We start from the raw sequence: 15,828 nt of genomic DNA on the forward strand, positions 1-15,828 counted from the left end.
AGGGACTCCGCTGTAGCTACTGATTTTACATGCAAAGCTCTGTGGTAGCATGACAGTGACTGCACACATCTCGAAGATAGACAGATAGATGTGTATGTGGAGAGATAGATTCTGTTCTGATTTACACTGATGTAACCCGGTAGTAAGGCCACTCAGTTTGGAGGAGGCAGTCTCGATTTTTACTATTGTATAAACAAGTTTGAACACTACGTTGTTATGAAGACAATTTTCTCCTTGGTTGTTTATAGCTCTAAACAATGAATGAAACGGTTAAGGGAGAAAGACAGACATTTCATTCTTGGTGAATAACCTCCAGGCACTGAGTTTCCCCAGGGCAGCCTTGATCTCCTTGTTCCTCATGCTGTAGATGATGGGGTTCATCACCGGAGGGACCAGCGAACAGAGAACAGCCACCATGAGATCCAGAACCGACACTGGGCTGGAGGTGGGTTTCAGGTAGGCAATGATGCCAGGGAAAATAAACAAGGAGACCACAGTGAGGTGAGGGAGGCAGGTGGAGAAGGCTTTACACCGGCCCTGCTCAGAGGGGATTCTTAGCACTGTTTTGAAGATTTTTACATATGACATAATTAACAAAACAAAGCAGCACAAGATTAAGCATGCACTCCAGGCAATAGCTGCAGTTTCACTGAGATATGATACAGAGCAGGTGAGCTTGAGGAGCTGGGGGATTTCACAGAAGAAATGATTCACCATGTTGTCTCCACAGAAGGAAAGTGCAAACGTGTTCCCAGTGAACATTGCAGAATTGAGAATGCCGCTGATCCAGGCACCGGCGGCCATCTGGACACAAGCTCTCCTGTTCATCACAGTCGCATAGTGCAATGGTTGGCAGATGGCGACGTATCGATCATACGCCATGACGGTCAGTAAGGCGATATCTGCTGAAGCGAAGAAGACAAAGAGAAAGACTTGGGTGACGTATCCATAATATGAAATGGACTTGTTGTTCAAGAAGGAATTGACCATGGATTTGGTGATCAAGGGCTATGGCTGTGATGATGAGAAGATTCCCCAATAGGGCTTCCAGGTACATCACTAGAAAAAACACAATGTGCAAAATCTGCATTTCATGAAGATCAGAGAATCCCAGGAGAACGAACTCCGTCACAGTGGTTTTGTTGGATATAGTGTCCTGCTGTGGAGGAAAGGAGAAGGGCAATGGTCAGCATTAGAGAGATGGAGGGCATGACCCTGATTCCTTCCATAATATCTTATGATGTGAATGTCAAAGTCTTACCGTTCTCTTCACTTCCATTGACTAGTCAGGTGTGTTATCACTCTGGTGCAAATTGCCATAGTTCCCTTAAACTCAATGTGGCTGCATCAGTTTACACCATCTCATAGAATCATAGAAGATTAGGGTTGGAAAGGACCTCAGCTGGTCATCTAGTCCAACCCCTGCTCAAAGCGGGACCAACCCCAACTAAATCATCCCAGCAAGGGCTTTGTCAAGCCAGGCCTTAAAAGCCTCTAAGGATGGAGATTCCACTACTTCCCTAGGTAACGCATTCCAGTGCTGAGGATCTGTCTTAATATATGCCTTGATCAAATGCATTAAAAAAGGGTAAATATTATAAGTCAGACCCAGCAGATGTAGCGGAGAGGGTCCCTGAGTTCTGTCAAGCAAGAGACTTAAAACTTGGGCATGAAACTAAAATACTAAAATGTCAATACAGTCTGATTCCCACTTTTGGGGAAATGCAACGGACTCACCCAGCGTCCTAAGTGTCAGCTTGTCTGGAATTATTCCTCCCCAAGTCTGTGTATGGATGACCTGCAACCTGGTTACAAAATGTTTTATGGCAACAATACCATCTCTCGCTAATGATGGATTAGTAGCATCTGTTTGCCCTTCTATGTTGTATCATTTCCATATGTGACTCAATGTCTGTGCTGTATGGATCACTGGCAGTCAGGAGAGTTGGGTTCTCTTCTTGGCCTTGCCTTGGACCCGCTGTGGAACTTCAGGCCAGTCACTTTCTCTCTCTGCGCCTCGGTTTCCCTTCCCCCCCTTCTCTGCTTCGTGAGCTCTGTGTGGGATGGGCTGTGTCTTACTGTGTGTATGTGCTGCCAACATTTGTACAGCATTTGTGCTCAGCTGGCAGCAGACGGGAGATGATGATAGACCCAGAGGTCTGGATACTCATCCCATTGATCTCCTGTGGGTATATCTACACTGCAGCTTGGAGCATCCTTCCCAGCTCTAGTAGGCAGACATGATCTGTAGAAAGTGTAAAGCCAATAGCAATAATAATAATAATTTGAGGGTACCAATAAGCATTAAGAATTTATGCATATGTAATTTCTTTGTTTGTGTTTGTATAAATATGCAAGAGAGCATGCCTTCGGGGTCTCACACTGACCACTTGCTGGGAAGTGTCCGACCTCTGCAGAAATAAAAACTTGGAGACTGCCCAACTACCTGCGTTGATCTCTTTTCCTCTTGTGCAGGGCAAACGAACCTCATTTGGAATATTTTTCCAACAATTCTGGCTACTCCGCCGGGACGGCCTTGCAAACCAACCCTGAGTTCCTGCACCAGCCAACTCCCCAGCCGGCAACAGGGTGAGTTCACCCCGAGGGCTTTTGGACTGGGGTCAGAACTCGAGGAAAGGCTGTAAAGCAGTTGAGACCCTTTGCAGTCTCACAGTCTCCAAGGGATTCAGGTACCTGTATGTTTTGTGTTGTGTCTGTCAGGTTTTCTTAGGAGATTCCAAAATGGGCACCCTAGCACTGTCCTTGACAGTGGCCATGTGCTGGGCCTAAGGGCTATTTAGCGCGAAAGTCCTGGGTGGCACAAGGTTCTTTCGTGCACGGAATCTCCTCAGCTTTTCTATCCGCTTTGTCTAGGACCAATTATTAGGTCCCTTTCTGGTTTCTCTGAATACTGGGCACACAGGCTGACCTATCTGCAGGCAGTCCAGCTGGTCCGAGGCAAGTCCTCTAGAGCCAGAAACACTGTGTGGCGGATTTTTTTTTCCCGCAAAGAGACCATAGCTTATTCTATTCTGTCACTTTGTTTTTGATTTTGCAAACTCCTCCGGAGGTGTGTTCCTTTTTTTAAAGAGCTAAGCGTATCCCCAATTGTTTAGTGCACAGATCGTCCACGAGATATGAACGGGAGAAATAGGTGCTAGTTTAAGTACTAGGATAAGGGCTCGGATCAGGTTCACTGACCTGTCCTTAAGAGGACAAAAGCCGAGGCTGTGTTGACACAGAGTGTGTAGTGTGTGTGTGTGTTGTGGACGGGAAATGGGGCTTGGAGGAAGTAAAATCCCCGAGGACAGTCCCTTAGGGACGGTGTTAGCAGCATGGGCTGTGGGTAATCTACCGGTACTAAAAAGAATGAAGAAAACTCGAGTCCTAGAACTAAATACAGAATGGCAGAAATACTACTACAAGGATACCCAAATTTGGCCCACCTATGGTACCTTTCATTATTGCAAGCTACAACAACTAAGACTTAAGCTAGAAGAAAAAGCCCCGAGGCAGATGGACTATTGGTATTGCTGGGCGCATATCTCTACTGGAGCTTGCCCTGTAACGACAATGCCTGCAATTAAGGAAGAAACTCCACCCCTTTATATTCCAAGCTCTTTGCTATTGAAAAGCCGACAAGAGGAACCACCTGAGCCTTTGTATCCCCTTCTACCCCCTATTGCCTACCTACCAGCTATTGTTCAACCAACCCCTGCCTCACAAGTTAGCAGACCTGCCACAGGAGGGACAGCCACCCCCTCCCTTTTTGTCTCCTCTCCGCTTCAGGCAGACGAGTGTAGAGACTTAGGCAAGGAAAGCGGCCATGGGAGGAAGCGAGATTTAGATAAGGATGACAGCAGCTGCAGCAATATCAATGAAGATGAAATGGGGGGGGGGGAAGAGAAGGCTGAGAGGAAAAAACGAAGCAGTAGAAGGAATGGTGACTCCCCTCCCCTGCCAAGCCCCGGCTATAGCCGCACAGGATGCAAGTTCAGGGCTGAGAAATCTGGAGAGCACACCACCACCACCATCGTTGCCCATTGCGCCTTCAATATATACCCGACGGGCAAACACAGCACTCACTGAGGGTGCACACTCCTTTTTCACCTGGGGATCTGATTATTTGGCAAAAAACTACCCCCTCCTTTCGACAAGACCCCGTTACAGTCATCAGAAAATTCCGGACTATTGTCCTAACGCATAATCCGTCCTGGGCAGACATAGGACAATTAATGGAAGCCTTATTTACTGCTGACGAGCGGGCGACTATTGTGGATGAAACTATGAAGCTTGAAGGGGAGGACAATATAAACAATGCCAATTGGCCAAAGATAGACCCTGGCTGGGATTATAATGATAATGCCAACTGGAATTTATTTATCCATACTCGTGAAACCTTGTTTAAAGCTATGGAGAAAGCAGGGCAGAAACCCATAAATTGGGAAAAATTTCATGAAATTGTTCAAGCCCCTGATGAAAACCCAGATGCCTTTTATGTGCGACTTTGTGAAGGGGCAACTCGATATGCCCAGCTAAAACCTGATGATGCAAGGGATTGCAAGGCTATTGCTGCAGCATTTGTAAATCAGTCAGCTAGTGATATACAAAATTATTTTCACAAATCTTGTCCAGGATGGAACGGAAAAAGCATATCAGAAATTAGGGGGATTGCCACATATGTGTTTGAAGGACAAAAGGTAAAGGAACAATTGAAAGAAGGGAAAAGAAAACAGGATGAGCTCAACCTGTTAGCTGTGACCATACAAAATGCAATGTTGACCTAGAGCGGGAGAGGAGGACATTTCCTTAGAGACAGAGGCAGAGCAAGAGGAAGAGCGGGGGGGGGGGCAAGCTGCAAATACAAGAGAAACGCCAGTATGTTTTTGGTACAAGCTGCCAGGACATTTTAAGCGAGATTGCCCAACTCGCCTAGCTTCGGAAGCTAATGCCTACACTGCTATGCCAGCTCCATACAGCTCATCACACCAGCAAGGGGTACCCCCACCTCCTCCTCCACCTCCCTCTGGAGGGCAACCGGCTATGCCTGACCAGGGATACTCTTATTCACAATGACTCGCAAAGGGAAACCTCGAATTCCAGGATGCTGAGAGTGCATGTGATGATAATTTGTGTTGTTTAAATATACCTGTGTGTTATAAAAAGGGGGGGGGAACCATATGTAACCATAACCGTGGGGAATGTAAACTATGAATGTTTAATTGATACAGGGGCAAAAAAGTCGGTTCTGGCAGTAGATGCCAATGTAGCAGGGTACAAACTTGATGGGAATGAAGCTATAGTAGGGGTGGGGGGAACAATTATGCAAGTTCTTAAGACTGCACCAGCGTTAGTTACTGTGGGACCTTTAACTGTGGAACATCAGTTTTTGTTGACCGAATCCTCTCCAGTTACTTTGTTGGGGAGGGATTTGCTGTGTAAACTGAAGGCCACTTTGCATTGTGATTCCTCTGGTGCTGTGAAATTAGATATGCCCCTAGATGAGTTGGAGAACTTTGTGATGGTATGTAGTGCTGGAGTCAGGAAACTAACTTTGCCTAAAGAATTGCAGAGCCTGCCTGATTCCCTGTAGGGATGGAATACTACTGACATCGGACTCCTTCGATCAGCACTGCCAGTGACCATACAGGTAAAACTGGACCCCCACCTGCGGTGGCTCAGTACCCAATTTCCAGAGAGGCAGGGAAGGGCTTGGAGCCCTTAATTAATGCTTACCTGGAACAAGGAATTATAAAGCCTTGTATTTCGCCTTGTAACACTCCGGTTCTACCAGTTAAAAAACCTAAGCTAGATGACCAAGGAAATCCTGTGTACAGATTTGTTCAGGACTTAAGAGCAATAAATGCCTATGTCATTCCACGACATGTAGTTGTGCCCAATCCTGCCACCATCGTGACTGCTGTCCCTGTCGAGTCATGTTGTTATTCTGGTATTGATTTGTGTGCAGCATTTTTCAGTATTCCAATAGATGATGCTTCCCAGTACCTGTTCGCCTTTACCTGGAGGGGGCGTCAACTCACCTGGCAAAGACTACCTATGGCATATGTCGAGAGCCCCACCCTCTTTTCCCAGATCCTACAACAAGATCTGGCATCTATTTTTTTATCAGAAGAATCTACACTAGTCCAATATGTGGATGATTTGCTTGTTGCATCCTCGTCTGAAGCAGCATGTATGCTGGATACTGTCACACTTCTGGCTGCATTGGCACTGAAAGGCCACAAGGTGTCACCACATAAACTACAATTCTGTCTATCAGAAGTGGAATACTTGGGTCATATTTTTGGACCAGGGGTAAGGACGCTTTCTCCTAAGCGGATCCAAGCTATACAAAATATGCTCTTCCACACACCAAGAAGCAGGTAAGGGCTATTTTGAGGGCCGCAGGTTTCTGCAGACCCTGGATTCCTGCTTTTGGGGAACTTGTGAAACCTTTAGTTGAGTTAACTAAAGCCTCTGTCCCAGAGCCTCTTGAGCAGACTGCTGAGCTGAAATTAACTATTCATAAGCTAAAGCATGTGTTAAGTGAAGCTCCAGCCTTGGGACTCCCTGATTACAGAAAGTCATTCCAGCTGTTTGTGCACGACGAAGGGGGGTGGCCTCCGGAGTCCTAACCCAGAATTTTGGACCCAGAAGACAACCTGTAGCTTACTACTCTGCCCAGCTAGATCCAGTAGCCAAGGGGGCTGTGGGTTGTTTAAGAGCTGTTGCAGCCACAGCTGAGATGATTACCAAAAGTAAAGATCTTGTGTTGGGCTATCCTTTGACTGTATTTGTGCCTCATGAGGTGGAAGCCCTTATGACACGAGAGAAGACCCAAGCTTTCTCCCACCAACAAATTGCCCGGTATGAAGTGATTTTACTGGCAGCGGAAAACATCACCCTTCAAAGGTGTTCCATGTTAAATCCAGTGACACTATTACCAGAACCTGACCTGATAGAAGAGCCCCATGATTGCTGCAAGGTAGTAGATGTGGTTGAGCAGCCACGCTCAGATTTAACAGATGTACCTCTTTCTAATCCAGATCAGATTCTATTTACAGATGGCTCTTCATTTATGCGGGAGGGTCACCGATATACAGGAGCAGCAGTGACCTCCCTATTCGTAGTGCTGTGGGTGGAACCACTACCAACGTCACTCAGCGCCCAGGCAGCAGAGCTAGTAGCACTAGCTAAGGTGTGTGAGTTAAGCAAGGATTTAGCTGTCAATATTTATACTGACTCTAAATATGCCTTTGGAATTTGCCATGCTGTAGGAGCCTTATGGAAGCAGCAAGGGTTTCTCATGTCTACGGGGAGTAAAATTGCTAACGCCAAACAGGTTGAAGACGTGCTGGATGCCATCATGTTACCCAGAGAAATTGCAGTCATGCACTGTGCGGCTCACACCAATGCTACGGATGACATCAGCCAAGGGAATAGAAAAGCTGACTATGCAGCCAAGGAAGCAGCTCTGCAGCCACTTCCCCTGAGTGTGTGTGCTCCAGTGTTCGTGCCAGGATTGCAAGAGAAGGAAATATCAAATGCCATAACTGCAGAAGAGAAAGCCCGGTGGGTAAGGCTTTATGAGGCAGTGGAAAAGGAAGGATTATGGAGGACTCCCCGAGGTAAGCCCATTTTACCCTTTCTTTTGTTAAGACCCATGTGCCAGCAGATTCATAGCCAGGGGCACTATGGGGCGGCGGCCATCGCAGATACCATCCTGCGTACATTGTTCGCTCCTGGAGTCCATCAGGTAGCAAAAAGGGTAACCCAATCCTGCCCCACTTGCCAAGCCTTTAATGCAGTATCTCGGAAAGATCTAAAAGAAGGTGCCCAACCATGGACGGTTTTACCGTTTGAAAACTTGCAATTGGATTTTATTTCCTTGCCTGCCTGCCAAGGTTACAAATATGTGCTGGTGATTGTTGATCAGTTAACCCACTGGGTTGAAGCTACCCCCGCCAGAAAAGCAACTGCAACTGTCGTAAGACATTTTTTGTTAAAGGAGATCATCCCTAGGTTCGGGCTCCCTCAAGTGGTTAACTCTGACCAAGGCAGCCATTTTAATGAAGAAACCCTGAACGAGGTGTATGCAGCTTTTGGAATTACCAGGAAACTACACACCCCATACCATCCACAAAGTTTGGGACAGGTGTAAAGGGTAAACCGGGAAATAAAAACTCTATTGGGAAAACTTTGCCTTGAATCACAATTAAAGTGGCCCCAGGTCCTACCTATTGCTTTTTGTTTCAATTAAGAAATAGGCCAAGGAAAGATATTGGTCTTAGCCCATATGAAATGTTGTTTGGACATCCCCCTGCTATGGCAAAGCAATTTCAGTTTCTCACTAGAACTCTTATGGGAGGGGATCACCAATTATATGAGTATGTGAAATCCTTGCGTGAGCATTTTTTACTCTTACAGAAAGCAGGAGCTCTACTCCAGCCAGTTCCCCTGGATTGTGAGGTGCACCCTTACCAACCCAGTGACCGCGTGTGGATAAAGACTCCCAGACGTTCCAGTCCCCTAACGCCAGTATGGGAAGGACCATTCCAGGTGCTGCTAACTACCCATACAGCAGTAAAGGTTGCAGAGAAGTCCGCCTGGATCCACCATTCCCAAGTGAAGCCAGCAGTACATGTTGACAGTACCCCGGCTGTGGTACCACCTTTGAAGCTGACCCGACAGCCAGACTCTAATGAATGGACTATTGCTCTATTTACTGAACCAACCTAGAATATGTTTATTGAGCTAAAATACTACTGAGATTTTTGTTTGTTTGTGTGATCAGTGGGCTTATTATTGACATTTTATTTTATTGTGTTGGAGAATAGAGAAAATGGTGAAATTCCAGGCTCTCAAGTCCTTTGCCTCCCCTCTGGTTTTCACCCTTTGTTATTTCTGGCTGATTACAGGGCATGGGAGCTCCACCTCAGACTCCACCCCAGATACTCCTTATCAAAGCCAGATCCATCCATCCCATAACAATTGGTGAGTAGAAATGGCTCGTACTGCTTTAAATTCCACTGCTTTCTGTATGACGGGGGGGGGGGGATAATGTGGGGTCGTCTTTGACCACTTGTTTTATTGGGGTAGCCTGTAATTTTTCCAGTATTCATGCCTATACCCAATTAGCAGGATAAAACAATTCCACCTGGGTAGTGGGGGACCTGTCCCGGTGGGGATCCACTCTTAAGCCCCAGCCACAGTGTACCAATGCCCATCGACTCACCTTTCAGTTGCATAATTTAACTCGAGCCCATGACTGTATTCAATTTGTTAATTGTACTAAGAAGTGTGTTAATGTGACCACTACTAAAGAATTAGAATGTAGTAGTGTTAGTTATAGTAGTTATTTTACCTCTCCCCTTTATTTACCAAAGGGGTGGTTTTATTTTGTGGTTTAACTGCTTATACTTATGTTCCTGCCAACGCCACTGGGGGTCCCTGTGCTATAGGCAGAGTAACCTCTGCCTTGGCAGTGTTGCCCCCTAACTGTTCCTATCCCTCTCGCCTACGGCGTATCCTACAGCAGTTGGGTCCTGACTGTGATGATTCAGTTGATTTGCTTTCTAAAGCTGGGGCCATTTCCCTAGCTACATCCTTAGTGGGTGTTCCCGGACTTACTGTTATTAATTATAAGGAAATATCCAAGTTGGCATGCGCCTTGGTAAAATCTATTAATTTAACATCCACTTTGATTCAAGCCATGCCTGAGGATTTACAAGACGTTCGCCATGCCACCCTGCAAAATCGGCTTGCAATAGATTATCTTTTGCTTCGTCATAATCATGGATGCCAAGAATTCCAAGGAATGTGTTGCTTTAATTCATCCGACCACAGTTCATTGATTGAAAAACGTCTAGCTGATCTCCACCATTTAGCAGAAAAAATCAAGCAGTCTGATGGTAAATTTGATTTGTGGGGTTGGTTAACTGCATGGTTACCAGATATGCAATGGCTTAAGTCTTTATTTTTTTATATTGTTTTGTTTGTTGTAATTTGTATTTTTGGATGTTGTTTTTTTCAATGCTTAGGTAATTTGCCCTTTGTGTGTTCTGCTTTTACCCAATTTGTAAAACCCAGCACTCCTGCCCTGCAAATGTTGAGTCAGGTTGACATTGTTGCACTTAAACAAAGAGTAGATCAAGCTTTTTTAGTGAGCCAAACTGGTGATACAGTATGGCTCAAAGGGGGGATTGAAGGAAAATAATTGTTTGCTTGACCACAGTTACTCCATTTTAGTTGTTTAAGTGTTCTGCTTTCTGTTGAAATCACCCACCCCCCTCCTCTTCTCTATGTTTATGGTGCTTATCTCTGCCAAGTTCAGAGAGAAAGATTAACAGGGGAAATGAGGAGTCAGCCATAAGTAGGTTTTTGCTTTCTCTTCAGTCTTGGGAAATAGACCAGTCAATTTTGATAGGTAAGTTGAAATCTTCTGCCCTTATCTTTTATGTTATGCATATGTTTACATTTAGAAGAGGTAGAAAGTGTAAAGCCAATAGCAATAATAATAATAATTTGAGGGTACCAATAAGCATTAAGAATTTATGTATATGTAATTTCTTTGTTTGTGTTTGTATAAATATGCAAGAGAGCATGCCTTCGGGGTCTCACACTGACCACTTGCTGGGAAGTGTCCGACCTCTGCAGAAATAAAAACTTGGAGACTGCCCAACTACCTGCGTGGATCTCTTTTCCTCTTGTGCAGGGCAAACAAACCTCATTTGGAATATTTTTCCAACAGGTCTGGGTGGGCGACTGTCCAGGGCCCCCTACCAGGAGGGGACACAGCGGCTTTGGGAGTACAGGGCGAAAGGTATGGGTCCACAATCCAGGGAAAGCCTCAAAAGAGGGGGAGATACTTGCTGAGGTCCCAGAGGTTACCTTTGCAGTTCTGTTGAAAAATGATAATCAGCTTGTTTATGTTCCTGCCACCAGATTATCCTCATGAACGTGATCTAGGGAGAAACCCTCGCGTGGCAACAATGATCAGCCTGCCAGCAGGGTCCATATCTTGTCTACGCCATGTGCAGCCAGATGGTCTCCCACCTGAATACTACAGTGACAAGTTACCCGTGTGTCAACTGGACCACCAGACGGAACCAGGGGCATATTTGAGTGGTGGGGAACGGGAATATATCTTGGATACTTGACCCGGCCTTGGATTTAAGCATTGTGAGGAAGCCAGGGAAGCCCCTTTGAGGGGTGAACCCACTTGGGCCGAGCTGGAGGCCACCCGAGTATGGCTTTTAAGTTGCCCAGCAGCGGGCACCACTGGAATATTGTCCCCCAATGAAACATTGGTGGTGTATGCCACTAATTTGTTAGGACGCCTCGGTAACCCGTGCCAACCACTGGGAAGAACAGTTACAAATGTCTCCTTTGTGGTGGGTGGAGCCTAAACACTTCTGCTGCCAGCACCACCTGTGCCAGGCCCGCCTGCGCGTGGCAATTCCATGGCGAGAGGATATTTGATGCCCAATTTTTATACTTCCCATCCAGATGGGAGCAGGGTTTTGGCTTCCCCAAATAGATTCCCGCATGATTGATTTATAGGATTTTATAGTAAACGTGGCCTGTTGCACCCGTTGGCAGCAAGGCTGGGTATGTCTCCTATCAGGACAAGAATTGACCCCATGTCTTCAACCTGTGCCTGGAGAATGTATGTGGCATCAATACATCATAAATGGCATCAATGTTTATCAATGCAGTCCGTCCTCGGCCTGCGTGGTTACAGCCAGCACGGTGTGGTGGTCATTTGGGCCAATCTATGTAGGGCCAGGGGTAGACTGCAGGGATGAGGTTACCTCCCTGATGGATTTTGATACCGAGCGGAGCTATTCACTCATTGCTTATGAGATCCAGGTACAGAATTTAAAGGTTACCCTACCACACCACTGGCTCCAGGAGTATCACATCTTCCTGCACCGGGCCCACGAATTACAACTAGAAGGGCGAAGAGTGCGGCATCTTTTTGGCCGTGCCAAGGATTTGGCCAGGGTAGCAACAGTTAGAATGACAAATGACAGCCAAGGGGTGGTCTGCTTAGCATATCATGTCCAACAGTTAACAGTACGTCATTGGTATGATATGGTTTTAAACTGGTCCCCTGGGACCAGCAAATTTTTCAGTTGTATTTATGTTAGTGGTAATTGTAGTGGTTAGTATTTGGAATATTTATGTTTGTTGCAGACTGAAGAAAGTATATAGTGGTGTTTTGCATTTGCAGTGCATCACTTACAGTCAGACCATACCTGCCTCGCCAAGGGGTGGATTGGAGGCTGCGGTAGATGTTTGTAACACGTTGGACAGAGATAGGGGTTTGACGGGTCTGGTCAGAACCGGTTTGATAAAAGGCACTGCTCAGCCTGCTCAGCCAGGTTGTGCAAGGCCGTGTGAATTTGTCTGTGGTGCCAAAAGAGGAGGAAAGTGAGGAAGAAAGGTCAGATGCTGTAAATTAGCAATGCTTGCTGTTCCCTAGAGAATGCTGTATAAAAGCTTGAAATGCAAATTGCGCAATGAGACTTGGCCATGAATCCACTTGGCTTGCGTGGCAAAATCCCCTGGCAGCCTGCTTCGCATCTCACCCTAGAGTCTCCCATTGCTGTTTGGCGTGTAAGCCGTGATTAAAGATAAGTGTACCTACCTGGTGTGGGCGTCTATTTATTCCTCACCTGGTATCCAGAACCTGCAGGCAGCTGTGAGCAGCAGTGCCTGGCATAACAATGATATACTATATTAAAGCCAAAGGATGAGTTATATTTATTCTTCCAGTACAGACACAGTTGGTCTTCAATGAGGCAAAGTTTGGAATGGCAGGGGGTATTTTCAGGTAGCTCACTATACGAAGAAAGTTGAAGCTATTTCCCTATACAGTTACTTTAAATTACAGTTCTAGCTGTATCTGGCTAGTGGATCTAATTTACCAGCTTTGCTGATGGAGTTTGCCAATATAAATTCCCTTCATTCACAACCTTTTTTTCTCCAGAGGATGCACAATAGCTGCTGATTAATGGCGCTTTGTAAAGTTGTATATTTTGCTTTTCCTTCACCCAGACTTATATTTGTTACAGAAAGATTTCATACCTGATTTGTATTTCCAAGAAGGTCACTTTCCACCACTGTAGCAGTGTCAAAGGGGACCTAAATTCTGTGTGATCATTTTGAATCATTTCCATTGTATGGATCCCTTACACTGCTAGGGTGGCGTGAAGTACTGTTGATATAAAAGAGAATCTGTCACTTCAAAACCAAAAAATTCTGGCAAAATCAGTAGATATCTACATCGGTTAGAATCTCTTTCAATCACTGACCTTCCAACTGTCTTTTACCCCTACCTACCTCGTTTATGGACTGCAGCTTAAATTGATCAGATGAAGGGAAGTGTTTTGTACTCCACTGTCAGCTCCCCATCCCCCTGAGGACATCTGATCTCAACAGAATTTCACAGACTTCCCTAGATAATATAGCACATTCTGCTAAGTGAGGAATGTCTCCTGGCTGAAGTACAGTGATGGAAGGCTGGAAACCAGCACGTTAGTTCAGCCTTTCCCAAATGCTTCCTACACTGTGTGAGTCTCTGTGTGTTACCCAAACCCATCCCTCAGCCTCATTTTCCCCATCTGTGAAATAATGAGAAGTGCCCTCATTTGACCCCCTCAGCTGCACATGGACAAAGAGCTCACAGAAGAAGTCACTAATGTGCATTATATTGATACTAGAAAAGTAAGGATTTATGTTGCATATACTTGAGCACAATCCACTAGCACCTGATCTATTCACCATTTACAGATATACAGCAGTAGAGCATTCCTGTAACAGGGGAAAACAACAATACATAAACTCATAGATTCTGAAGCCAGAAGGGGAGATTGTGATCATCTAGTCTGACCTTCCACATAAAACAGGACATAGACCGTCCCTAAAATAATTCCTGGAGCGGATCTTTTAGAAAAAATATCCGGTGTTGATTTGAAAATTGCCAGTGACAATGAATTCACCACTAAACTTGCTAAATTGTTCCAATGATTAATTACTCTCACTGTAAAATTTAACATCTTACTTCCAGATTGAATTTTCCTAGCTTCAACTTCCTGCCAGACTGAAGAATTCGTTATAAATATTTGTTCCCTATGTAGGAAGTTTCAGTCTGTGATCAAGTCAATCCTTAACCTTCTTTTTGTTTTGCTAAATAGTTTGAGCTCTTTGAGTCTATCATTATCAGGCATGTTTTCTACTCCTTTAACCATTCAAGTGGCTCTTCTCTATACCTTCTCCAATTTATCAACATCCTTCTTGAATTGTGAGTACAAGAATTGGACACAGTATTCCAGCAGCTGTCGCACCAGTTCCAAACCAAGATTAAAAATAAATTCATCTGTTCCTACCTGAAATTCCCTCTTTATGGATTAACTGTTTAACCACAGCATCTCAGTGGGAGCTCACATTCAGCTGATTATCCATCCTGGTCCCCAAATCTTTTTCAGAGTCACTGCTTCCCAGGATAGAGTCCCCCACCCTATAATTTTGTCTGATAATCTTTGTTCTTACATTACATTTAACCACGTTAAAACACATATTGTTTGTTTGCATTCAGCTTATCAAGCTATCCATATTGCTCTATATCAGAGACCTCACCTCTACTTTATTTACCACACCCCCAATTTTTGTGTGATCTGCAAACCTTATCAGGGACGATTTTATGTTTTCTTATCGATCACTAATAAAAATGTTAAATAGCGTAGGGCCAAGAACCGATCCCTGCAGGACATTACTGGAAATGCACCTGCTCAGTGATCATTTCTCATTAACAATTACAGTTTGAAACCTAGCAGTGAGCAAGCTGTAAATCCATTTCATGTTTGCTCTGCTGATTTTATATCTTTCTAGTTTTTTAATCAAAATGTCTTGCGGTACTAAGTCAAATGACTTATTGAAGTTTAAGTGTATTACATCCACACTATTACCTTTATTAGCCAAACTTGTAATCTCATCCAAAAATGATATCCAATTAGTCTCACAGGATCTATTTACAATAAACCTTGTGGACTGGCCTTTGTTATAGTACTCACTGTTCGTTCTTTATTACTTGATGAACTGTATGAGATTTAGCTGATGTGTAGATATTATTGGGTACAACATCTTATGCAATCACATATCAGGGTTGCAGTGGAAGTACTGGGAATGAAACTCTGGCTTCCTGACTTCCCTGTTGAGGGCTGGTCAAAAGTTTTCCATTGAAACTTCTTTTGAAGGAAAATTGGGTTTTCGAGTAAATGAAAACTTCCACAGTCCATGTCTCCTTTCATCCCCCCTAAAAATCACTCTTCATTGGCTAACCAGAAATGTTTGGCCAGAAATGAAAAAGGCAATAAAATTTTGCAGTGAAAATTTTGAGGCAAACAAATTCTTTTTTCTTAGAAATTTTCCATAAGAAAAAACAAACCACTCTAGTCAAATTAGAGTCCCAGTTCATCTCCCAGAGGCCAATATATAATAATCCTTTCTATTTCTAAATTGCAGAATGAAGTCTTCTGAGTGGCTTCATCTCTGTTCTCTCTTGTCTTATCTCAGGTTAGTGGCAGATAATTAAACATCACACAGACTTTGCTGAAGTTCTTACAGAGTTTGGCTCTTTGACCAACCTTGGCCATACCGAGTAAAGGAAGACTGAACAGCAGAAGAGGACTAAGTGGGAACATAGACAAGGTGGCACTTCTGATTACACATTGAAAGAAGACATCTTCATCGTAGAATTTCCAGTTTGGGAGCTGTAGTGTTCGGTATTTTTATCTCAGTGGCGGGATGGAGCACACTGGCAAA

General features: G+C 44.6%; 1 protein-coding gene across 1 annotated transcript; it reads right to left on the reverse strand.

The window, feature by feature from the left end:
• Positions 1-270: 270 nt before the first annotated feature.
• On the reverse strand, positions 271-990 carry LOC137142831 (olfactory receptor 14A16-like). The gene has a single exon (XM_067532296.1). The coding sequence runs from the start codon at positions 988-990 to the stop codon at positions 271-273; it is 720 nt and encodes a 239-aa protein (XP_067388397.1).
• Between the last annotated feature and the right edge of the window lie 14,838 nt (positions 991-15,828).

This window comes from Emydura macquarii, unplaced genomic scaffold (genome assembly GCF_026122565.2).
Source record: "Emydura macquarii macquarii isolate MOO-44397 ecotype Brisbane River unplaced genomic scaffold, CSIRO-AGI_Emac_v2 contig_3251, whole genome shotgun sequence".
NCBI lineage: Eukaryota > Metazoa > Chordata > Testudines > Chelidae > Emydura > Emydura macquarii.